Source organism: Bos grunniens, chromosome 22 (assembly GCF_055505025.1).
Source record: "Bos grunniens cultivar Pamir isolate PY7600 chromosome 22, Bosgru_T2T1.0, whole genome shotgun sequence".
Taxonomy (NCBI): Eukaryota; Metazoa; Chordata; class Mammalia; order Artiodactyla; family Bovidae; genus Bos; species Bos grunniens.
The window spans coordinates 50925422-50951091 of record NC_141186.1 but is presented as its reverse complement, the minus strand read 5'-3'; the positions used below and the strand labels follow the sequence as shown (position 1 = coordinate 50951091).

At 60.4% G+C, this 25670-nt stretch overlaps 1 protein-coding gene across 4 annotated transcripts in view; it reads left to right on the top strand.

Annotated features, from left to right (window-relative positions):
- BSN (bassoon presynaptic cytomatrix protein) overlaps positions 1-25670 on the top strand; it is a 79802-nt gene that overhangs the window by 39726 nt on the left and 14406 nt on the right. For 3 of the 4 annotated variants that reach the window (XM_086367979.1, XM_086367980.1, XM_086367978.1), the window contains exons 2-5: positions 714-1122; positions 9776-10642; positions 17700-18188; positions 18631-25257. In XM_086367979.1, coding sequence (XP_086224105.1) covers positions 714-1122; positions 9776-10642; positions 17700-18188; positions 18631-25257 — 8392 coding nt within the window. The remainder of the gene's footprint in view (positions 1-713; positions 1123-9775; positions 10643-17699; positions 18189-18630; positions 25258-25670) is intronic. The other variant, XM_086367981.1, reaches the window with a different exon arrangement.

The following is a 25670-nucleotide window of genomic DNA, read 5'->3' as shown; positions in this document are numbered from 1 at the left end:
GCCTGGATCCTAGAGCTCTGGCCCTGTCCTTTCTTACAGTAGCAGAAAAGTAACAAACACATCACCCATCTTGATGGACTTGGTCTGGCATTAGACATTCTGGAAGACCACCAGAAGGAAGGCTCCATTGTCGCTGCTGGAGGTGGCATTAGCTGGGCCTTCGAGGGCCTCCCCTGCTTACCTCCAGCTGCCCAATATGGGCCTCTGAAGCAGACAAGCCAGAAAGTAACAGACCTGCCAGAGCAGTTGATCTAAACTAGCTGCATGTTGAAATCACCTAGGGAGGGAAAAAATACTAATGCCAGGGTCCTGCCCTCACAGATATTGATGTAATTTGGTGTGCAGTCTAAGAGTCAGAAATGTTAAAATCAGTCTAGGTGTTATTCATATATAGTTTAGAACCTTGGTTCTCAAAGTGTGGTCTGCAGACCATAGTAAAGGCATCACCTTAGAGATCGTAAAAATACAGACTATACCGCAGACCTACTGAATCAGACTCTGCATTTCAGGGAATGAAGGGAACATTCCTGAGCCGACCACATGGCCTGGTGCTGACGGCTCAGGTGGGGACACTTGTCAGGGCTCAGCATGGAGCACAGTTAGCACTGGGCTGGTGGAGGGCTGTGCTAATGGCACCGGCTGGCAGCCACCTGGGTTGGTGGAGACCTCTGCAAGCAACTTCTCTAACCTTGTCATTTTCAATGTCATTTCAGTGTTCCCCGGAGACTGGACCCCAAGGAGCCCCTGGGTAGCCAGAGAGCAGCTTCCCCAACCCCGAAGCAGCCTTCTGCTACCACTCCCGGCCGTGAGAGCCCCCGGGAGACGAGGGCACAGGGCCCTGCAGGCCAAGAGGCCGACGGCCCCCGCAGGACGCTGCAGGTAGACAGCAGGACGCAGAGATCAGGGCGGTCCCCCTCTGTGTCACCAGACAGAGGCAGCACCCCCACATCACCCTACTCCGTCCCCCAGATCGCCCCCCTTCCCAGCAGCACGCTGTGTCCCATATGTAAGACCTCGGACCTCACGTCAACCCCCAGCCAGCCGAACTTCAACACCTGTACCCAGTGTCACAACAAGGTCTGCAACCAGTGTGGGTTCAACCCCAACCCTCACCTCACCCAGGTAATCACCTCTGCGCCGGCTCCCCCCACCCCACCTGCCTTCCCAGGCCTCCCCTGGTTCCCTTTCTCTTCCTGGTCATTTCCCTTGGCCGTCAGCCCCTGCGTCTTCCCTGGGCTGGGATTCTGGCTCCCAGGTGTGGAAGTAGAGAGCAAGTCCTGGTCCCAGATCTCCAGAGGAGCTGATTACTGCGCCTCCTGAAAGCTTGGGCTCAGTCCTGTGTAGAAGGTGCTTTCCTATCTGCTCCAAGTCCGACCTGGAAAAATGCCCTAGGGAGGCCAAAGAGAGCCTTACGGATAGCTTTTCCCATGGGTGCACACTTGGAGAGGGTCATGAGCAGCCTCAGGACCCAAAGAGAGGCAAATCTCCCTGACCCCTGGCCAGCCTCCCTCCAGTGGGTCCTGGAGAGGGGACCAGGGGAGGGGAGCAGGTGTTAAGGGAGGCAGGGGACTGGGCTTTGGGAAGAGCCTCCTCTGTGTCCCCTTCCGGTTAGCTGGGGCCTGAGGGGGCAGAGCAGCTCCCCTTCGCCGGTGAGGAGCCAGGATTCACATGGTGACAGTGTCCTACCCTCACTCCGAGGCCACTGGAAGGCCATTTCCATGAGATTGGCCTCCTTTCTGCCCTAGAGGACCCAGGGTCCCCAGCCCTACCCTGGCTGTGTTGGGATGCTTTGAATTGCTGTGGAGTGCTCATCCAAGCCCAGGAGCCTCTCTTAGGTGCCCTGGAGGCCAGGTGCTCCAGTTTACTAGCTGGGCTGGGGCCCGTGCCTCTGAAATGAGTGGCTCCCTCCCTCCCTGCTGCAGTAACCCCCGGAAGTCTCCGATTGTCCCCCCAGAGCTCTGCTCTTGGGCTGGTTGGAGCATGGTGACTGCGTGGCTGTGGCTGCAGCTGGGATTAGCAGCAGCAGGAGCCGTTTGGATCACGTGGGTGGGGGAGGGCTGAGTGAGAATCGTTCACAGGTCGGGGTCTATTTGTGACATGAGGTGCTGTGGGTGTGGGACGTGTGGTTTGCGAGAGGTAAGTGTGAGATTCCGAGGAAGGAGCTGCCGGTGTAGGGAGATGACTCAGTGCGTTTGGAGTCGCTCCTGGAGTGTGGGGGCTTCCTGCGGAGGCGTGCACACTCGTGATTATTACATCTGTGATTAGAAACAGCCCGTCCCTGCGCTGATCAGTTAGGTAAGTGTTGCTCCGTAGTATCTAGAGCACTGTGATGAAGGCCAGGGAAGCTCACCTGTGATCCTGCTGCCGAGAAGCCAGAAGCACCCAGCCTCGCAGGAGCAGGGGGTTTGGCAGGCAGGGATGAGAGGCCACTGCGGGAATCTCCCCACCCCACCCCCCGCCGCCTTATGCTGGCCCTGCCCCCTGGGATCCAGCCTCTGGAGAGGCTCATAGAGCAGCAGGACCTGAATGATGCTGGGTGTGGTGGGCGGAGATCAAGGGAGAGCCACACATGCAGCACCAGTTCCACGGTGGGCCTCCCAGCCTTTCCCCCACACCGAGGACCTTCGGTGAGCAGGGAGGGGAGCCAGCCTTGGGCTGTGCCTGGAAAAACAGCAGAGTGGGAGGGCCTGGCGACACTCGGTCCATCTGCCTCATTGTGCCTGGAGGAGCCGAGGCTCTGGTCCAGGAGGAAAGGGGCCCCCAACTTACTGCAGAGGAAGAGCAGGCCTCCGGGCCAGGCCCTTCATGGCACGTCCAGGCAGGAGCTCCGAGACAGGGCTGTCACTGGCCGCCTTCCCCAGACCTGCTTTCATGGCTGCGGTTATGGAACCCAGTTTGGGAAATGCTGACCATTCTCCAGGTGCTCACCTGACAGGGTCCGAATGTTTCTCGCCAGCCCCAGGAGACCCTCCCAGTGAGGACGCACTGACCAGGAGCCCAGAGGTGTTCACATTTAAGCCTATCCAGTGCCCAGTGATGGGGACAAGACAGGAAGGCTGTTCTCTCCCTGGATGTGGGTTCCTACACAAGCACCATAACCTCCCGAAGGTTGCATTTCTCTCAGGGAGAAGCAGGCTGTGGGTGCCAGCCTCGGTGGCTTTGCTGATGCCCCAAGCCTGCTCCACCCTGTTAGCCCGCCTCTCTGCTCTTCAGTGACTCTGTATTCAGGTCTGCCACCCCTTTCTCCTCCAGGACAGAGACACCTGTTCTGATAGCTGGGCGAAGCAGACAGGTGTGGCCGTGGGCCAGCAAGTAGAGGGGAACAGTGAGGTCGGGGTGGGAGCCACTCCTGGAGAGGATGAGCCGTGCCCTGTCTGTCAGCCCCATCAGGGGTCTCCTTGCCCCGCTCGGAGCTGCCCCAGCAACGCATGCTGGCTTGGAACTCCTTCAGAGGAGTCCGTCCTTACTCCAGGAACAGCACCACGGGAATGAGTGCTGTGCGGAGGCAGGGTTGACTGCACGCCTGCGTCTCACTCCAATCAGCAGAATTCTCCTGGAGCACCACCTGAAATGAGGCTGCAGCCTGCACCCAGGGGCGCCCACCCTCTGCCCCTGTGGGTACAGCAGGGCTGCCACCTCCTCCCCACTCCTCCAGGTCCAGGAACCCGTGTGCCTTCCACCCCCTTGCTCTAGTCAGAATCACTCACAAGCCCCCTCTAAGAAAACTATGGAAACATGATCGCGGTCTTTCTTCACCTGTTCCAAGGTCTAGATGTTGTTGAGATCAAGCTACTGTGCCATCACCCCACCCCCACCCCCCTGGCAAACCTTGGGCTTAGGTATGTACCCAGGGTGGGTGGTGTGGAGAAGGGAGGGAGAGACGCAGTGGCCACAAGCCTCTTCCTCTCCTGACTGCATCCCACTCTTTCCGGCGGCGAGGGCCGGGCCACCAGATGGCCTGGGGGTGGTGCTGTGAGTGCAGCCTGGATCCCTCTGCCGCAGCCTCCAGACTTGCCCCGTTCCCTCCGTTCCTTCCTGGTCACCTTGCCACCCGCCCAGGCCGTGAGGAAAGAGGAGCAGGTGTTAGAAGGACATGGATCAGCGGTGGGCTGCGGAGCGGCTAAGGTGTCTTCCTCTCTTCCTGGGCCTAGCCCTCCCTGTTCCACCTCCAAGCAGAGGGGATGTGAAAGGACCTCTAGGTGGCCTTTGTCCCTTCTGGGTGGGTTTGCTTGGCAGTAGCCACTTTGACCCAAACCATCTCTGAGTCAATAGGGAAATGCCCTGAAGCTTCAGCCAGCCCTGGGCAGCTAGCCCTACCAGCCCTGGTCCCAGGAGCTGGGCCTCTCGGTTGTCTCGCTTGGATCACTGCGAGGTGGAGGCTAGAGTCACTGGGGCAGACCGATGAGGCTGCTGTGCAGGAGAGGGGGTTTTTCACTGCTGCGGCCATCAGGCGTGGCACACCTAACTTTAGCTATGAGAGGAGGCTGTAAAATTATCTGAGAATGAATATATAGCGCAGAGAAGATAGGCCTGGGAGGGAGGGGGGCCATCTGGTGTAGGACCGGGGGAGTTGAGGGCTCTTGGGAGGTGGGGAAGGACCAGCAAGGTATAAACTCTCTCCCTTTCATGGAGCTTCAGGCTAGTGAGGCCTTCCAGCACCAAGCAGCAATTGGGTTCAGCCTCCACTACCCAAATCCTGGCCTCGGATGCTAGGCAGGTTCCGAGGACCTTTCTCAGGGTCCTGACCCAATGACATTGGCACGGACCTCCCCTGTGGGCCAGGCCTGGCTGAACAGGCTCTGGGCCAACGTGCCCTGTCCTGTGGGACCCTGTGGTGCCCACCTCTAGGCCTGAGGTCAACCAGTTGACAGGGGAATCAGTTTAGTGGCAGACTTGAGACAGTCGGATGCTGGATGAGGCAGGTGACGTGTTGATGCCGTGGGCAGTGTGAGCACACAGTCCTGCCCCCGTCCCTGGCCCACAGTGGGCTGCATGCCTCCAGTCGCGGCCTGGCCCATGACTCACAGCCCGGAAGGGCATGGCATCATACTGGCCAGTGGGGCCCTCCCAGGAGCCTCTGGACTTGGCACCAGCAGGGAGGGCTCATTTATAACCCGCTTCTGTGATGTTTCAGCTTGTACCAAAATGGAAAAAGGCGTGAATGCAGCATCAGGTATGATGTCAGTGCAGTGATCCGACACGCAGCCTGCCTGCTCTCCCTGGGAGGGCTGGGCTCCGAGGCAAGCGGCTGCTCTCCGCAGGAAGGTGGGCCACGTGACGTGTGCCACCCTCCTTCCTCCTTGCTGATGGCGCCGTGGAAGGGGATGCTGCAGGAGCACCCATTACTGCTGGGGGCCCAGAGCTTCCCGGCAGCCCTGGAGGTGACAGTGCCACAGGCCCCACCCTGGGCAGCCTTCTTTGGGGCCAAATAACCACATGCAAGGCTGGATTCTACCCTCTGGGGCTGAGACACAGGGCGGCAGGTGCAGTGCCACCAGCGTCCCTGTGGGAAAGATAGAGAAACCCGTCCCGAAAGGTGTCCCCACTCCCCTTCCTGCCCCGGAGCCCCATGGAGGGAGAGGCCACGCAGACGTGCGGTTCCCAGAGCCCCCAGCCTCCGGCTCCTGGAGGATGGCATCACTTCCATTGCCCTGTTGTGCACTGAACGGTGCGAGGAAGGGAGCAGCTGAGAAGGCTCTCCCGGGGAGGACCTCCCTTCAGAGCCCACGGGGCTTGCTGTGCTCACCCTCGAGCTGGCTCCTACAGCACAGGCACTGCCTCCCTGCTGGAAGCCACTTTCCTAGAGCCTCTGCTTCCCTGCCTCCGGACCAGCACACCGCCCTGAGCCTCCCCACCCCCACTGCTGCTCAGGCCCCCACTGGGCGGGGTCCAGGGGCCTCTGCGCCTCTGAGATGGCAGGATGGGCCCCTCGCTTTCAAGAAGGATCAGCCACCACCTGGCAGAGCCATCTACCTGGTAGCTGGAGCCCTGGGAGGTCCCCTTAGCTCCACCTCTGGGTCTTGGGACAGGAGGTCTGTGACTGGCACATCTCCCAGCCGAGTGCCAAGTTAGGCTTACGGAGTTATCTGATAACAAGGCTCTAAAAGAGGTCCTCTGTCACACTGATGGAAGGCCTGCCCTCTGATTCTAGTGGGCAGTAGGCTAGGAGGGTGCCCAGGAGCCACAGACACGGTCCAGCCAAGGAAGACTCTCTCTGTGGTTGGTCCCGGAGTCTGGGGACCTGCCCCAGGCCTGGTCATGGATCCATAGCTTAGGTGGGCTGGTGATGCACAGCCATCTCCCTGCCCAACCAGTGGGCCACCCACATGTCCCTAACGTGGGATAAGGATCTTGGAGTAGGGAGGAAGAGGCTGAGGATGACCCCCTCCCAGCAGGCTCCCAGGGGTCCACGGGGGAGCCAGAGAGGGGAGTCTTATGGATTCAGAGATTTGCTCAGCCAGCATCCTCCCCAGGAGGCCTGTGTGCTGGTCCTCTCGGCCCAGGCCTGGGCCTGGGAGGGGCTGGGAGAGGGCACAGTGCAGGCTCCTCGCCGTCTGGAAGATGCTAGATAGAAATAGTTGCGCCCATCTGGGAGATGACTCACTGAGGGGCGTTTTAGCCGTTTCTTGGCGAGGTTCTATTTTGGGTGAGACGCCTGTGACAGCCTGGGTGCCGGGGGCTGGATAAGGGGAGCTTCTTGTGTTAAGTGCAGTTTTAGCACAGGCCCTTGTTGACCCCTTGTTGATCCGGGACCCAAAACAGGGTCTCCCTGAAGTCTCAGAATCAAAGGGTCTCACCTCCCAGATTCCTCTTCTCCGGAAATCCCACCTCAGGGCATGCTTCACAGACAGAACCTTGGGTGTGAGCAGTGTACTCACCTCAGGAGCTGAGTCTGTGGCTTCCGCCCTGGGCCAGGGCCTTGGCATCCTGCTCAGGAGGGTGATCATCTCCTGGGTTTCTTTGAGGGTTAGCCCAAACAGCTCGCCTCTGCAAGCTCCTACTTTGGACAAAAATGAACCCTGACACCCCTACCAAATATGACTTCTTTAAAGGAGTCTTGGGGCTGAGTCCCAAGGACACACATTGTCTTCTCTGTGACTTTCTCCGTCCAAAAGTATACAGAGCTGCCTTGGGTCTTCAAAGCGCTTAGATGAGTTCACAGTTCCCGGCTTGGGGCGGGGCAGTTCACACCCAGTGCTATGGCATGACTAATCTTATGGTTTCCAGAGCTGGGCTTGGTCTTTGAGTTTCTCGAGGGCAGCTTCTAGACCTCTCACTTGACTTGCATGAGGCTCAGTGGCCTGAAGAAGAGGTAGACATATGAAAGGCACTGGGCTCCAGGCTGCAGCTCAGGAGCTGGGCAGGGCTGGCAGGGCCAGTCTCTCCAGCAGCATCACTTCCTAGCTGGGTAACCGCAAGAGCCAGAGGCTAAATCATATTAGACCTTGGTTTTTCTCTACTGTGAAGACAAAATGAAAGAATGCCTGCAAAACATGCCCTGCATGATGCAGGGCGCCATGGGGTACTCACCAAAGTGCATGTTTCTCCCCTGTCTCAGATGCTACTCTTGGTTTCATGGCAAGACAGCCAAGCCCAGGCTCCCAAACTCCAAGTCAGCCACAGTGGCAGCCGTACAGCCTTGTGACCTCAAGGCAGAGAGCAGGGCCAGTGGTACCTACTGAGGATGGGCAGAAGGGGCTTTCTGCCCCAGGGACCAGACTGAACTTTCCCTGGCAACTAGGCTACTGTGGTGCATTCAGACTCTAGTTGCAACCATGGATGAGCAGACTTGTCCTCTGCCTTGGCTCAGGTTGAGAAGGAGGAGCTCCTTCCACACCATGGGGTGCTGACTCTCCAGTCTCATGGCTGTAGCCTTGTAAGAGCCATGCCCCTATTGATAGGTTATCAGGCTTCATCCCCCAGCAAGACTCTGTGGCGTAAGCTCTGCTCTGTGCCCGGTACTATGCACTGTCCCTGGACCACCTCAATAAGAGCTCATGGGCAGGGCAAGGAGACACCCAGAGGAATAAAGTAGCATACGCTTTGGGAAAGAACAAGTACCATGAAGACAAACTGGGTGGTTAGCTACAGAGTACTTCGGAGGGATTTTCAATCATATGGCCAGGAAGGGCCCTGATGGGGAAGTGATCCTGGCTGAGACATGTGCAGGTAGCTGGCTCCGGGGCTGAGGAAAGGGTGAGTGAAAGGCCTGGTTATGGAAGAGAGCGCAAAGGATCTCTTGGTAGAAGAGGAGACCAACATGCCTGAGGTGAGAGGGCAGGAGAGAGGGACAGAGAGAGGCATAGGCTGGAGTAGATGGGGGCCCTCCTGGATTACAGAAGAGAGTTCCCATGGTAAGTGAGGGGGGAGTCCACTAGAGGGCTTTGAGCCTGTAAGTGACATGCTCTGATTTATATTTGGATTTTGAGAGGAAGATAATATTGGCTCATGTAACTGGGAATCTGAGGGTAGATTTAAGGCAGAGCTGAATCCAGAGAAATAAATGAAGCCATGGGGTCTGCTCGTTTCTCCTGTCTTGGCTCCACTTCTGACTGTCTCTTCACTTCATTCTTAGCGCCTCTCTGCACGCTGGGCAAGAAGGCTCCTGCCCACGCCACTGCTACGTCCTTCTGATGAGTGACGCTATCTCCTACTGTTCATTCACCCTGAAATATGGAAGGGCACTGATTGGCCCTGTTTGCAAGGTCATGTGCCCATCCCTGCAACCCTGGCTGAAGCCAGTGATTGGCTCAACCCAAATGTGAGCCTGCTCTCCTTGGGAAGGAGCTAATGACAGAGAGAAATGACACATCCATCCTGTGAACAGCAGCACATGCCTTGTTTAGTCTGGAGGCACAAATTATCCCTAAAAAAAAAATTTGTCTTCCTTAAGAAAGCAAAAGATTTTTTCATTTGGCTTACGTCACTCACATCGTATCACTTTGCCCTCATTTATTTTGCTCTCAAGAAGTTTCATTTGTATCTTTTCTCCTCAGCAAGACTGTGAGCTCCTCAAGGACAGGGATCATGGTTTCTTTTTGTTTTCTTTTCCTCCCTCTCCCACCTACTATTCTTCACTCCTTTATTCATTCTGCAAGTTTTTATTGAGTGCCTGTTGCATACCAGGCACTTGTTCTAGGGCCATGCGGTCTGTCCTGATATACGTTTTAAAAGATCACTCTGCTGCCCTGTGGGAGTGACCTGAAGCAGGCAGCAGGGGAAAGAGAGTGAGCAGTTGGAGGCTATTCTTAGGTGGCTCTAGTGGTAAAGAATCCACCTGCCAGTGCAGGAGACACAGGAGACATGGGTTTGATTCCTGGGTCGGAAAGATCATTTGGAGAAGGAAAGGGCAACCTACTCCAATATTCTTGCCTGGAGAATCCCATGGATAGAGGAGCTTGGCGGGCTACAGTCCATGGGGTCGCAAAGAGTCAGACATGCCTGAAGTGACTTAGCATGCACAACGAGGGGTCATCCAACCAGGAGGATGGGAGCGTGGGTTGGCGAGGTGGGATGTGGAGACGCACGATGTACCCAGGTACAGCCAGTGGGTGTGGGGAGGACTGTGGCCGGCAGTGGGTCGGCAGTTTGGGGCTGGGGGGTGTGTGAGTGCCTCCGTTCATCTCCGTGTACCTGGCAGCCCAGAAACACCTGTCCCAGGCTTGGTGCTCCTGCCTGTGCGAGGAGCTGGCCCTGGCTGCTGGGGGCTGCGAGGACCTGGGCCGTGGGTGCCCCAGTCCTTAACGTCCTGGTGACCCTGCTGCTTCCTCCTCAGGTGAAGGAGTGGCTGTGTCTGAACTGCCAGATGCAGAGGGCTCTAGGGATGGACATGACCACGGCGCCTCGCTCCAAGAGCCAGCAGCAGCTGCACTCCCCGGGCCTGTCTCCTTCCCACTCCCCAGCCAAACAGCCCCTGGGGAAGCCAGAGCAAGAGAGAGCTCGGGGCCCAGGGGGACCACAGCCTGGGCCCCGGCAGGCCGAGACAGCCAGGGCCACCTCAGTGCCGGGGCCTGCCCCAGCCGCCGCCCCTCCGGAAGTGGGGAAGGTGTCTCCCCAGCCCTCTCTCCCCATCAAGCCTTCCACAGCCGAGCCTAGGCCCCCAGCAGGAGAGGCCCCGGCCAAGAGTGCCACTGCAGCGCCCTCCGGGCCTGGTGCTGCTGAGCCAACCCAGGAGGGCCTCACTGGGAAGCTTTTTGGCCTTGGTGCGTCGCTGCTGACCCAGGCGAGCACCCTCATGTCTGCGCAGCCTGAAGCGGACTCCCAGGGCCAGCCTGCCCCGAGCAAGGGGCCGCCCAAGATTGTCTTCAGCGATGCCAGCAAGGAGGCTGGCCCAAGACCCCCAGGCTCAGGGCCTGGGCCCGGGCCCACAACTGGAGCCAAAACTGAGCCTGGTTCAGGGCCCAGAGCCCAGGCGAGAACGGGGGGAACCACCAGCCCAAAACATGGCAGAACAGAACACCAGGCAGCATCGAAGGCTGCTGCCAAGCCAAAGACCACGACGAAGGAAAGGGCCACCTGCCCACTGTGCCAAGCTGAGCTCAACGTGGGCAGCAAGGGCCCCGCCAACTATAACACCTGCACCACCTGCAAACTCCAGGTGTGCAACCTGTGTGGCTTCAACCCGACGCCCCACCTGGTGGAGGTAAGAGCTGGACCAAGCAGGTTCCTCTGGGCCTTGGTGAGGGGCTGAGCCTGGGGTGAAGGAGGGCATCAGAGTCAGAAAGGGTGGCAGAAAGCTGATTCTGGAGCAGTCACGGGACTGTCCCTATCGCTGCAGCAGGGCTCCACTCCCTTATCTGGCCTTGGCCCCAGCCTCTCCTTCCACTCTGAGAGTTAAGTGGTGCAGTGAATGGAGTCCTGGTGTCCACTGTCTCTGACCAGCTGACCAGTGCCTGAGGCTGGTCCCAAAGGTAACCAGGCTTAGGAGGCCCTGTGCTGGCTTCCCCATTCCCAGCTATCATGGGCATGGCCCTGATGGAAGATTCCAGTCACCCCTGTGCATGCAAGAAGGGCCTGAGGTCCCACCTTGCCCACTGTCTGTGACCCTCACAGGGGTTGAAGGGAAGTTAGGCAGTGGGCTATGCCCCCATGCCCAGGGCCGGGCAGAAGGCTTCCTCATAGCACGACAGCCCAGCCAGGCAATGTCCTCCCTTCATTTCCTCTTCCGAGGTCATGGGTGTTAATGTTTACTTGTCAATGCCATAACCTTTGGTCCACAGATTATCCCTGGCAGGGCCTGGCTGTCCATGGAGCTATTTGTGGAGATGCTCAGAGATGTTCTTCTTACCCAGAGGGAAGTCTGAGGGAGTACTGGGGTTGGGGCCCATCTCTCTGTAGTCCCTCTTCCCCTGGAGGGCTCTGGCCCTGTGCAGAGTGGGGTGAAAGTGGGCAGGAGGCTTGGTATTCTCGTGAAGCTTGGAGCCCACCCTGGGAGGCTCCGAAGGTGCCCATGGAGCTACCCTGGCAGAGCAGGGTGAGCCTGGGCTGGGAGGCTGCTGTGGCTCCTCCCCTCACCCCACTCCGTCCCACCAGGTTCATCCATGCGAACTCCACTTTTGCTGCCTTGCACATAGCTGGGTATGTCCCCTTCCGAGAGTGCCCATGGGGTCTATGATTGGCTCATCTGGGCAGGTTGATGTGTCCCTAGCTGTGTCACATCAGGAGATGTCAAGCCCCCTTCTCCGGCACACAGCAGTTTCCTGAGTCTTGGGGCCCCTGGGCTGAGCCATGTGTAACTGATGGTGGGCAGAAGAGTGTGGTGCCATGACTGCCGGCCCAGAGACAACAGAGGAATGTGTGTGGTGGTGGAATGGGCTCTGTGGCACCTAGTTCTGACTTGTCTTGGGTCAGGCCTCCATGGGAGCAGCTCGATAATGAGAATAACTTTGGCTGCGAGAGGCCATGTTTTCCAACATGCAGGGAGGGGTGGCTTGAGCAAAACAGATGACCTCTTCATGGATGCCTGTGTGGCCCTCCAGGCCCTCAGTGCCGCTGCCCCAAGCCCTAGGTCTGGTGGCTCACCGGAAGATGGCTGGCCTGGCGGCCCAGAGAGCTGAGGGGACACCAAGGAGCCACTGCAGAGCAGAGGCGCTCTGGTCAGAGCCAGGCACGCACACACTGCTGGGTGGGGGGACCTGAGCCAAGCCCCTCTGGCCCACTGTGCTGCCTAGCCTAGAGGACCTTGTCCCCAGGAGACCTCCTGGCCCACATTTCCTCATTAGGCAGGCTGTGCAGAGGGGAAGGCAGAACTGTCTCTGGCCAGGAGGATGAATGTTCCCGACAGTGCCTTTCAGCGGCCTCCGGGCCGGGCCAGAGGAAGTGCTGATTCTGCCCAAACAGAAGAGTCTCAGTCACATGCTGACTCGGGGTGAGCGGTCTGGATTCTCAGCTCAGCCTCTCGTGAGAGGTTGGCTTGTCATCTTCCTGGACTCTGGAGCCTCTGCCCCCATCGTCCATGTCCCGCTGTCTCCACATCCTGCCCCACTGCCTCCTCCTGGGCCAGGGCCACCCTTGCCTCCACAGGATCTGTGGGTTCCATGGGCTTGATGGCAGAGCTGCTGGGTGTCCTGGTCCTGTGCTCCTGACAGCAGTCCGGAGGTTGCCCAGCTTCTCTGACTCATTTCTCCTCAAGGCTCTGTTGCTTAAAGCTGCTATCCCCAGAGGGCCCGGGGCTGCTCCTGGGGAAGTGTGGATGGGCAGCCATCATGCCACTTCCCATGGTTCCTACCATTAGACCATGCCACCATTATCCATCAGAGGTGCCAGCTGGCAATCTGGGACATCCTCAGCTCCCTGTCCCCCTGAACATCCTCCATGGCCCAAGCCTTGCGGCTCTGCCTTCTCACTGTCAAGACTCTGGCCTCATCTCTCCATCCCAGTAGCCACGGCCTTACTCCAAGCCTTTGTCCTCTCTCCCTGCAGACAATGATCAGAGTTTTCTCACAGCTCTGCCTCTTTGGGTCTTGCGAGGGGCTGATGGGAAGGGACTGGTGCTTGGTGTGTCCCCCTCCCCCGCCTTTCCCACCAGCACTGTTGCCTGTCCTCAGTGGGCCATCTTTGGTGTTGTCTCAGCGAATGGCCGCTTGGCTCTTGGAGCAGTTTTGTGTTTCCCTGTGTATTCTTGGTAAGAGGCTCTTGGTTTCTCAGCAGGTGGCCCAGACACATCCCTCCCTGGGAGGGAGGTGGCAGGAGGAGGTAGGGAAGAGAGCCTTCTCCAGGACCAAGGGTTAGGTCTGCCTTGGCAGTCTCTCCCCATCAAGCTGCCTCTATGCACAACGTGGAACAGAGGGAGCCATGTCAGCATGCGTGCTGGGTACCTGGCGGGGACAGACCAGCTCCCTCCAGGCCTCTTAGACCTGCTGTGGCTCCAGCCACCTGTCTGGGCTGCCAGGGTGGGGACCATCCCCAACATCTCTGAGCCGTAAAAACCTTTCCACCTTCTTTCTCCAGAGGGAGTCCAGAGCACACAATGGAGGTGGCATTGAAAAGCTAGATCTCTTTTCCCTTTGAAATTTCCTCCGAAAAATTAACCATAGTGCTACTTAGTGAGTCATTTCATAATTAAGAGTTGTTGATTCCAAATTTTTTTTACCTATTTATCTTTTTGAAGGATAATAGTACCCTCTGGCTTAATTTTTAATTGGCTTTCGGTTCAAAATAGGGTTTGTGAAGAAATTAGTGCAATCGGAATAGTTACAGTAATGCCGCCAGCTTCTTATTTTATTATAATTGCTGAACTAGCAGCCATGGCCTTGAGAAGTCAGACCTTCCCGTGGCAGAGGGCCTGGCGCCTGTGATGTGGAAGGGGCTGGGGGAGGGGGCTACCTCTGCTCTACACATGCCTCAGTCTGCCTCTGGGAATAGATCTCAGGGAGCCTCATTTCCTCCACGCGGAATGGGAGCCATAGCGTTCTCTCTTAGGTTTCTGTGAGAACCGGTGAAATGCCATGCCTCAGACCCTTGTGCGAGGTCCAGCACACAGGCAGCCCTTCAGCCAGGAGGTTGGAACCAGAGTGTCCGAAAAGGAAGTCTCTGCAGGGACAAGAAAGTCCCTACCAGCCCCGACTGCCTGAGTGTGAATTGAGCCTGTGGCCAGTGCAAGCCCCTTGTTTCATCAGGTTTGGCCCCAGGGAACGAACACATTTGTTGTTGCAGCGTGAGTAGAGGGCAACCCAACTGTGAAGGCACACCTTGGGGCTCTCAGCAAGGATTCCTCTTATTGGAGGCAGAGGCCACAGTCAGGAGAGGAGCAGCAGCCCAGTAATGGCCATGCCTGTGGTCCAGTGTGCCACTCTTGGGCTTTTATTTTTTTAACCTCTGGGCATCCTTGTCTCAGGAGTTCTCATTGGCTGTCCCGGGTCTTGCAGTAGGACTGGGGATACGTTGGGCTAGGCAGCCAGCCCAGTGTCACTGTAACCAGGTGGACACCTCAGCCAGCAATACCTGCAGAGAGACTGTGTTCAGCAGGGTCATTCAGGCACAGTGTGGGGAGGAGGCGCGCTGGGCTCTCTCGGCCCACGAGGCACAGCAGCTAGTGATTCTGGAAGGTAGGAGGTCTCACATGCCTGCCGGGGGTTCCCTACCAACTCTCTGACAACTCAACGTCCCCTGCCTCGCCCCGAACCCACCTAGCTCCGTCCGAAGGGTAGCGCGTGAGATGGTGATTGCCCTTGGGGGCTGCTGCCTTCCTGCCCCCGGAAAGGCACTGGACAGAGGGAGGCAAAGCCGACATGGTCATCAGAGCCTCCCATTGTCTATCCCCAGGTCCCAGATCATCCCCAGCCCACTTGCCAAAGGGGGTAGGAAAAGAGCAAGCAAGCAGCTCCTCAAAGCTGGGGCTGGGTGACGGAGAGTATGACAGAGAACACGCAAGTGAATGAATGAATGAGGGGTAGACACTAAATGGGGAGAGGGAATGAATGAACAGGGAATGAAGGGGTGGTGGTGGAGTAGGGGCAAGTGAGGGCCAGAGATGCGAGCAGCACAAACAGAGGATTCAGGGCTGCAGTTCCAGCTTCTTCCCACCCCCAGGCACGGCCAGCCTCCCATCCTCCAGAAGACTTGGGCCTTGGCCAGGTCTCCCTCTGGCTCCCCTTCTAATGGTCCCAATGCCCTATACCCTTCTCCCCCCACCCCCAAGGGGCTCGGGAAGGGCCTCCAGCTACCAGGTCAGGTGTTTATTTTTAGCTGTTCCCTCACATGCCTCTGCCTCCCCCACCTCCCTCCCCCGCTGCCTGCTATAGCAGAGCCAGGAGCAAGAGGGCCAACTGGGGCACCCCTTCTGCAGCCTGGCTGCCTCTGTGAGGAGTAAGTGTGGGAAGGAACAAGGCCCCAGGGAGCCTGTGACCACAGTCGACACACTCTGCTGAGGGCTGGGCCTCTGGGCTCGGGTAAGCAGGCCGCTGCAGGGGCTGTTCTGAGCTCTAGGCATGAAGTCTGTCGCCTCCATTCTGGCCACCCTTCCAAGGTGTCCTTGCTTCATTTGGACTGTTTCTTCTGGGGCTGGGTCTGCCAGCCAGAGGTGGAGGTCAGAGGTTTGCCAGATTACCAAGGTGAGCAAGGCAGATGACCAAGCTTCAAGAGGCCTAACCTGGATGGCCATCTACATGGGGCCAAGGGAGAGCCAGGGCAGTGTTACCTTGGGCCAGCCCCCCTATCCAGGCCCAGATCCTCACCCCGTGATGCTGATCGTGGGGCAAGGGAAGGGACTGTTTGCTCATTTCTAGAACTTTCTCTGGGCCTATGCTGACACCCCTCTCAATCTTTTTGCCACCTCACAGCTATCTCCAACATGGAGGGATTCCCACTGTGACCCAAGGTGATGCTGGCCCAGCCCACCCAGCAGTTTCCCTAGGCACCAAGTGAGCCCATGGCCCAGCCAGGGGCAGCACCCATGACCTTGTAGGAGTTTGTACAGGGGACACACAGAGCATCAGATAAGGTCCCAGGGAGTCAGCAGTGGTGCTGGAACCAGGCCCTGCAAGGAGCAGGGTGAGGACATGTGGGACCTCTGAAGGGTTCCCCTCCATAGCAGAGCCCCTCTGCTCAGGACCTGGGTGTGGAATTCAGCCTCCAGGAGCTCCAGTCTCAGGGAAGCAGTCTCAAGGCCCGAATCCCAAGCCTGTGGAGCAGACCTATCCCTCAGTCAACACCCAGGCCCTGCCACCAGCCTGGCCTGGCCTTCTGCCGGGGCCCAGGGCAGAACCATTGATACAGCACCCACTATGGTGGCCTGCAGGTGCCAGGCCAAGAGCAGACATCTTGGAGGTACCATACTTCCAGGGTTCTGTTGGGTGGACTCAGGGATGTCGTGGGCCCAGGGGTGGTATGTGAGCTAAGAGTGCTAAGGATTCTGGTCCTCTGGGCTGGTAAGGGCTGAGGGCGCTCTCTGGCCCTGTCCCTGGCTCTCTGACCTTGTGGTTCCATGTCCTCTGGTTCCCCTGACTCCCCATCCTGATGGTCAGGCTGCTGGCAGGATCCCAAGAGTCTGGGCACCCTCATGTGTAAGAGCAGGACAGTAGGGGTGCCAAGGCCCTGCACCCCTGGGGCGAGAATAGGCACTGGGGTGCCTGTTACTCTCATTCCCCGCCCAAGTCCCACCAGGGAGGAGCTCTGACTCTGGAGGAGGCCCTTGGAAGACATCCCCTGCTCGCCGCTGAGCTGCTACAGAAATCACCTGCTCAGAGGTGCTCAGACCCTTCCCTGTACAGACAGTGGCACCTGGGGGGGGAGTTCGACTTGGTTGCTGGGGTTCTGGAAACTTCACCATTGATGTCCATGTCATACTTGGAACAACCCCTTTGGGCTCTGGCTTCCAAGAAGACTGTGTACCAGCCCATGTGTCCGTCTTAGTTATGGCTGTGTCTCCAGCCCCCAGCACTGAGACTGACACAAAGAGAGTAGTCTTGAAAGTGAGGGGCTGATGGTGGAGGAGGATCCCAGCCTGGCTCTGGAGGGAGCAGGGCCCCTGGCCTCAGAGCCAGCACACAGTCCCCATCAGAACAGCCCAGAGCCTGGGGAGCAGGAGGAGGCTTTTGCATGGGGGTCTTTGCTGGTCTAAGACAAGGTGAGTTGGGTTGGAAGGTGTGAGCAAAGGGGACTGCTCGGCCCCACCCCCAACCACCAAGCAGGACTTCCTCTAGACCGCCTCCCCTGGCCCCGCAAGCCGGTCTCCTCCCAGCACAGCACTTACTTGGGAATGGAGAAGGATGGTGCCTGAGGCCTGAGAATTAGGAGGCTGGGGAGGGGCAGTGCATCTGGGAGGTGCTCTCAGCCTGATGCCCTTCCTGAAAGGGTGTGCTCACCTGGGGGACTCTGCTCCACTCCCAGGGGTGTTCACAACCTGGGGGGGGTCCCCAGCCCCCCTCTTCCCTAGACCATGTGCTGCTTTTGTAGCCTCCTCTCTCATACAGGTCCTCCTTTTCAGCCTAGTAAAAAGCTCCCTGTGGGGTAAGGAAGGGATCCTTCCTTGGGGTTTGTCTTTTTAATGCTGTACACGAGCATCTAAAGGCTGGGGCCCTCTGTCATTTGGGACCAACAGACCCATCAGTCTTTTGCTCCTCATCAGTCCTTTTGCCTGTAGTGTCATGCTTTGGGAGTCTTTCTCCTCATGTTTATAGAAATAGTCATGGAAGTCATCTTTAAGTACTTCAGTGTCTTTGTGATTTTCATCAAAACCCTCCTCTCTCGTTTCCTTACAGAAAACCGAGTGGCTCTGTCTGAACTGCCAAACTAAGCGGCTTCTCGAGGGCAGCCTGGGAGAGCCGACGCCCCTGCCGCTGCCCAGCTCACAGCAGCCCCCTGCGGGGGCCCCTCACCGTACAGCTGGAACAGCCCCTCCAAAGCAGAAAGGGCCACAGGGGCTGGGCCAGCCATCAGGCCCCCCGCCTGCCAAGGCCACCCCCCTGCCCACCAAGGCCAGTCCCCTGCCCACTAAGGCCAGTCCCCTGCCCACCAAGGCCAGTCCCCAGGCCAAGCCCTCTAGGGCTTCTGAACCCAGCAGAACCCCGAGCAGTGCCCAGGAAAAGAAGATAGGAGTCCCAGCTAAAGCCGAGCCTGTGCCGAAGCCCCCTCCAGAGACCACCCTGCCCCCTGGGACTCCTAAGGCAAAAGCTGGGGTGCGGAGGACCGAACCCACCACCCCCATCACCAAGGCTGTTCCAGAAGCCCCCAAGGGTGGGGAGACAGAGGTCAGTCATCATTCCCAGGGGTCCTGGCTTTCAGGCAGGGGAGTGTGGAGAAGGGTTTAGCTCCCTGCGGGACTGGGATATGGACCTGGGACGGCCCTTTGGGCCAGAGAGGACAGCAGGGCCGCCTTGCTGAGGCATGGTGGGCCTGGAGCCTGTGGGTTCTAGGCTGATCCTGTGTTTGACGCCTTTTTAGATGCTTTGTTGCATCTTTGCTACCATTAGATCTAGTAACACTTCTCTTTGAGAACCTAGGGATGCTTGTGGTTTGACATGGAACCTGTGAGTTATGCAAGCCCAGAGCAATGGAGTGGGTGGCGGGCCCTGATTCCCCCAGGAGTGGAGGCACCCCCTCCCTAGGGCTCCGGGGGTTGACAGAGAGGCTGGGGCTCCCCCAGGAGCCGTCTGCCATTGGCAGTCAGCATCTACTTCTTGCCCGCTGTAGGAGCCTGGGGGCAAGCCTTACTCTCAGGACCTGTCTCGGAGCCCACAGAGCCTCAGCGACACAGGCTATTCCTCTGACGGCATCTCCAGCTCGCAGAGCGAGATCACCGGTATTGTGCGGCAGGAGGTGGAGCAGCTGGACAGCGCCGGGGTGACGGGGCCCCGCCCACCCAGCCCCTCGGAGCTCCACAAGGTGGGGAGTAGCATGCGGCCTTCGCTGGAGGCCCAGGGCCCGGCGCCCAGTGGCGAGCGGAGCAGGCCACCGAGCGGCAGTGCCGAGGAGCAGAAGCGGCGGCCCCACTCTTTGTCCATCATGCCCGAGGCCTTCAACTCCGATGAGGAGCTGGAGGAGATCCTGGAGGAAGAAGACTCCACAGAGTGGGGGCGCCGGGGGGAGCAGCAGGATGCAGCAGAGTCCTCCGACGACTTCGGGAGCCAGCTGAGGCACGACTACGTGGAGGACAGCAGTGAAGGTGGCCTGTCCCCCCTCCCGCCCCAGCCCCCGGCCCGGGCGGCAGACCTGACCGACGAGGAGTTCATGCGGCGGCAGATCCTGGAGATGAGCGCGGAGGAAGACAACCTGGAGGAGGATGAGGCCGCCCCCGCCAAACACGCCTCCCAGAAGGGTGGCCCCCGGCCCCGGCCCGAGCCCAGCCAAGAGCCGGGAGCACTGCCCAAGAGGCGCCTGCCCCACAACGCCACCACGGGCTACGAGGAACTGCTGTCCGAGGGAGGCCCTGCAGAGGACGTAGACGGCACTGCTGGGGCCCTGCAGGGTGGGCTCCGCCGCTTCAAGACCATCGAGCTCAATAGCACGGGCAGCTATGGCCATGAGCTGGACATGGGCCCAGGCCCCGACCCCAGCCTGGACCGGGAGCCAGAGTTGGAGATGGAGAGCCTGACAGGCTCGCCCGAGGACCGCTCCCGTGGGGAGCACTCATCCACGCTGCCAGCCTCCACGCCCAGCTACACGTCGGGCACCTCGCCCACTTCCCTGTCCTCGCTGGAGGAGGACAGCGACAGCAGCCCCAGCCGCCGGCAGCGGCTGGAGGAAGCCAAGCAGCAGCGCAAGGCCCGGCACCGGTCGCATGGGCCCCTGCTGCCCACCATCGAGGACTCCTCGGAGGAGGAGGAGCTGCGGGAGGAGGAGGAGCTGCTGCGGGAGCAGGAGAAGATGCGGGAGGTGGAGCAGCAGCGCATCCGCAGCACGGCCCGCAAGACCCGGCGGGACAAGGAGGAGCTGCGGGCCCAGCGGCGGCGCGAGCGCTCCAAGACCCCGCCCAGCAACCTGTCGCCCATCGAGGACGCCTCGCCCACGGAGGAGCTGAGGCAGGCGGCCGAGATGGAGGAGCTCCATCGCTCCTCCTGTTCCGAGTACTCGCCCTCACCTTCCCTCGACTCGGAGGCTGAGGCCCCGGAGGGGGGCCCCGGCCGGCTCTACAAGTCGGGCAGCGAGTACAACCTGCCCACCTTCATGTCCCTCTACTCTCCAACCGAGACCCCCTCGGGCAGCGCCACAACCCCCAGCTCCGGCCGGCCCCTCAAGAGCGCTGAGGAGGCCTATGAGGAGATGATGCGGAAGGCCGAGCTGCTTCAGCGGCAACAGGGCCAGGCGGCAGTGGGCCGCGGGCCCCACAGTGGTCCCTCTCAGCCCGTAGCTCCCCGGGCTCAGGGTTCCTTTGAATACCAGGACAGCCCAGACCGCGACTACAGCGGGGTTGCTCAGCCGGCCGCGGAGGGCACGCCAGCCGGCTTGGGAGCAGCCGTGTACCAGGAGATCCTCCAGACGTCCCAGAGCATCGCCCGAATGCACCAGGCCTCCTCGCGGGACCTGGCCTTTGCTGAGGACAAGAAGAAGGAGAAGCAGTTTCTGAACGCCGAGAGCGCGTACATGGACCCGATGAAACAGAATGGCGGCCCACTCACCCCTGGTACCAGTCCCACCCAGCTCGCTGCCCCTGTGTCTTTCGCCACCTCCACCACCTCAGACAGCAGCGGGGGCCGAGTCATCCCTGATGTCCGTGTGACTCAGCATTTTGCAAAAGAGCCTCAGGACCCCATCAAGCTGCACAGCACTCCTGCCTCCCCCAGCTCCACCTCCAAGGAAGTAGGCATAGGCTTTGCCCAGGGCCTCGGGGCCTCGGCCTCCATGCCTGTGACCCCTAGTCCGGCTGGCCTGCCACGAGGGTACATGGCTCCGACTTCCCCAGCAGCCTCGGAGCGTAGCCTTTCACCCTCTTTCACTGGCCATGGCTATGGACAGAGCCCGGCCACTGCAAACTATGGGTCTCAAACTGAGGAGCTACCCCAAGCCCCCCGTGGCCCAGCTGTCAGTGGGCGGGCTACCAGAGAGAAGCCCCTGGGCATGAGTGAGGGTGAGAGTGGCCCCCCACAGACCTCCGGGGGATATCCCTACTTTGCGGGCTCCAGCCCCCCTCTTTCTCCATCTTCTCCCTCAGAGAGTCCCACGTTCTCCCCTGGCAAGCTGGGCCCAAGGGCCACCGCAGAGTTCTCTACACAGACGCCAAGCCTGACCCCTGCCTCGGACACACCACGGAGCCCTGGTGCCCCTGCACCGACACCCACGGTGGCTCAGGGCACACAAACGCCACATCGACCCAGCACGCCTCGCCTGGTATGGCAGCAGTCCTCTCAGGATGCCCCATTCATGGTTATCACCCTGGCATCAGATGCCTCCAGCCAGACCAAGATGGTCCATGCCAGTGCCTCCACTTCCCCAGTGTGCTCACCTGTTGACACCCAGCCCATCACCCACAGCTACAGCCAGACAACACCTCCAAGTGAGTCTCAGCCCCCTGAGCCACCTGGGCCCCCTGGCTTCCCGAGGGCACCCAGCGCTGGTGCAGATGGGCCCCTGGCAGTGTATGGCTGGGGCGCCCTGCCTGCTGAGAACATCTCCTTGTGCCGGATCTCCTCCGTCCCTGGAACGTCTAGGGTTGAGCCTGGCCCCAGAGCCCCGGGCAGTGCCGTGGTAGACCTTCGCACTGCCGTCAAGCCCACGCCCATCATCCTCACCGACCAGGGCATGGACCTGACCTCTCTGGCCGTGGAAGCGAGGAAGTACGGCCTGGCTCTGGATCCAGTCCCAGGACGCCAGTCAACTGCTGTGCAGCCTCTGGTGATCAACCTCAATGCCCAGGAGCAGACACATGCCTTCCTCAGCACCGCCACCACCGTGAGCATCACCATGGCCTCCTCTGTGCTCATGGCTCAGCAGAAGCAGCCTGTGGTCTATGGAGACCCCTTCCAGAGCCGGCTTGACTTTGGCCAGGGTGCAGGGAGCCCAGTGTGCCTGGCCCAGGTCAAGCAGGTAGAGCAGGCCGTCCAGACCACGCCGTATCGTGGTGGGCCTCGGGGAAGACCCCGGGAGACTAAGTTTGCCAGGTATAACCTGTCCAACCAGGTAGCACCTCTGGCCAGAAGGGACGTTTTGATCACTCAGGTGGGCCCGGCCCAAAGTGTTGGCCTCAAGTCGGGCCCAGTGCCAGAGCCCAGTACTGAACCCCATCGGGCCGCCCCTACAGAGCTTCGGTCGCACGCCCTGCCAGGCGCCAGGAAGCCGCACACAGTGGTAGTGCAGGTGGGCGAAGGTGCAGCAGGCACCGTGAGCACACTGCTCCCAGAGGAGCCGGCAGGGGCCCTAGACCTCACGGGGATGAGGCCAGAGAGCCAGCTGGCATGCTGCGACATGGTCTACAAGTTCCCGTTTGGCAGCAGCTGCACGGGCAGCTTCCGCGCCACCCCAAGTGCACCTGAGAGGAGTGTGGCAGAAGTTGCCCCACCTGGCCAAAGCAGCGGCCCCTTCTACAGTCCCCGGGACCCAGAACCTCCCGAGCCCCCCACCTACCGGGCGCAGGTGATCGGGGCACCCGGCCCCCATGACGAGCAGAGGCCCTACCCACAGGGCCTCCCTGGCAGGCTGTACTCCTCTATGTCTGACACTAATCTGGCTGAGGCCGGCCTAAACTATCATGCCCACAGGTTTGGGCAGCTCTTCCAGGGCCCAGGGCGAGACTCAGCCATGGACCTCAGCTCCTTGAAGCACTCCTACAGCCTGGGCTTTGCAGATGGCCGCTACCTTGGGCAGGGCTTGCAGTACGGTTCATTCACTGACCTGCGTCACCCCACAGACCTTTTGACTCACCCGCTTCCCATGCGGCGCTACAGCTCAGTGTCAAACATCTACTCGGACCACAGGTATGGCCCACGGGGAGATGCAGCTGGCTTCCAGGAGGCCAGCCTGGCCCAGTACAGCGCCACCACAGCACGTGAGATAAGTCGTATGTGTGCGGCCCTCAACTCCATGGACCAGTATGGAGGGAGGCACGGCAGCGGTGTTGGGGGCCCCGACCTCATGCAGTATCAGCCCCAGCCCGGGCTCAGTGCCCCACAGGGCCTGGCTCCCCTGAGACCTGGCCTCCTTGGGAACCCCACCTTCCCAGAGGGCCAGGGTAGTCCTGGAAGCCTCGCCCAGTACCGGCCTACAGCTGGCCAGGCCGCAGCAGTCAGACAGCTGCTGCCATCCACAGCCACCGTGCGGGCGGCCGATGGCATGATCTACTCGACCATCAATACTCCAATTGCTGCAACACTGCCCATCACCACGCAGCCTGCCTCAGTCCTGCGACCCATGGTGCGTGGCGGCATGTACAGGCCTTACCCACCCGGTGGAGTCGCAGCCGTGCCACTTGCCAGCCTGACGCGCATGCCTGTGATTGCCCCGCGCGTACCTCTCGGGCCCACGGGGCTGTACCGATACCCTGTACCAAGTAGATTCCCCACCCCTGCCAGTGTTCCACCCACTGAGGGTCCTGTCTACCTGGGGAAGCCGGCTGCTGCCAAGGGCCCAGGGACTGGGGGGCCCCCCAGGCCAGAGCTGCCTGCCGGGGCTGCTCGGGAAGAACCCCTTTCCACAGCACCCCCTGCTGCTGCCAAGGAGACAGGAGCAGCCCCAGCCCTGGGGGCGGGCCAGAAGCCGCTGGGAGAGGCCACTCCCGGTGGTGGCAGCGGGGCCCTGGGCCGGCCGGGGCTCGAGAAGGAGGATGCCTTGCCGGAGGAGAGGCAGCGTAAGCAGCAGGAGCAGCTGCTGCAGCTGGAGCGAGAGAGGGTGGAGCTGGAAAAGCTGCGGCAGCTGCGGCTGCAGGAGGAGCTGGAGCGGGAGCGCGTGGAGTTGCAGCGGCACCGTGAGGAGGAGCAGCTGCTGGTGCAGCGGGAGCTGCAGGAGCTGCAGACCCTCAAGCATCACGTGCTGCAGCAGCAGCAGGAGGAGCGGCAGGCACAGTTCGCCCTGCAGCGGGAGCAGCTGGCCCAACAGCGCCTGCAGCTGGAGCAGATCCAGCAGCTGCAGCAGCAGCTGCAGCAGCAGCTGGAGGAACAGAAGCAGCGGCAGAAGCCACCCTTCCCCATGGCCTGTGAGGCACCTGGCAGAGGGCCACCCCCGGCTGCCCCAGAGATGGCCCAGAATGGCCAATACTGGCCACCCCTGACCCATGCAGCCTTCATCGCCGTGCCCGAGGGGTCCGGGCAGCCGCGTGAGCCCATGCCGCACCGCGGTCTCCCCAGCTCTGCCTCGGACATGTCGCTGCAGACGGAGGAGCCGTGGGAGGTGGGCCGCAGTGGTGGCCTCAAGAAGCGGCACTCCATGCCACGCCTGCGGGATGCGTGCGAGCCGGAGTCGGGGCCTGAGCCCTGCGGGGTCAGGAGGATCGCGGACAGCAGTGTGCAGACGGACGAGGAGGATGGAGAGGGCCGCTACCTTCTGACCCGACGGCGCCGGGCGCGGCGGAGCACCGACTGCAGCGTGCAGACCGACGACGAGGACAGCGCCGAGTGGGAGCAGCCCGTGCGCCGCCGTCGGTCCCGTCTCTCCCGCCACTCAGACTCTGGCTCTGACAGCAAGCACGATGCCACGGCCTCCTCCTCCGCTGCTGCCCCCACCACAAGGGCCACGAGCAGCGTGGGCATCCAGACCATCAGTGACTGCTCTGTGCAGACGGAGCCTGACCAGCTACCCCGAGTCTCTCCAGCCATTCACATCACAGCCGTCACTGACCCCAAGGTGGAGATCGTCAGGTACATATCGGCGCCCGAGAAGACTGGGCGCGGTGAGAGCCTGGCCTGCCAGACGGAGCCAGAGGGGCAAGCCCAGGGCGTGGCCGGGCCGCAGCTCATGGGGCCGACCGCCATCAGTCCCTACCTGCCTGGCATCCAGATCGTCACCCCAGGGCCCCTGGGCAGATTTGAAAAAAAGAAGCCGGATCCCCTGGAGATCGGATACCAGGCCCACCTGCCCCCGGAGTCCCTCTCTCAGCTCGTGAGCCGCCAGCCTCCCAAGTCCCCCCAGGTCCTCTACTCACCAGTCTCCCCTCTGTCCCCACACCGGCTCCTGGACACCTCCTTTGCTTCCAGTGAGAGGCTGAACAAGGCTCACGTGAGTCCCCAGAAGCACTTCACAGCTGACAGCGCTTTCCGCCAGCAGACGCTGCCGCGCCCCATGAAGACCCTGCAGCGCTCCCTGTCCGACCCTAAGCCCCTCAGCCCCACCGCCGAGGAGTCTGCCAAAGAGAGGTTCCCCCTCTACCAGCACCAGGGGGGACTGGGTAGCCAGGTATGGGCACCGGGGCTGGGCCAGGGTGGGACAGGGGTCTCGGCCTAGCCTGGGGGGCCCCACAGGGAGGGGCATCTCCTGGGGTGGGGGTGGAGTCACCTCCAGCTCCAGAGGCCCAGAGCTAGAAGTCGAGAGTCGGAGGCACATTGGGTCCATATCTGGTGGAGCCCATAGCCCAGCAAGGTGATCCTGGGCAAGACAAACTCACACTTGGGCCCCCGCGGCCATCCAGACCCTGCTGGAAACTTCAGCTCCTCCCTAGAGCTGCCTCTTCACGGCCCACAGCTGGCCTAGGCTCTGCCACTTCCTCCTTGTGGCCTCCTCAGCTCTCCCATCTGGCCTGTGCCCCTCCTAGTGCAAACCTCTTCTCTGGATTTTTCCTGGGAAAATGAGTAACATGGACCTGGCTGGGC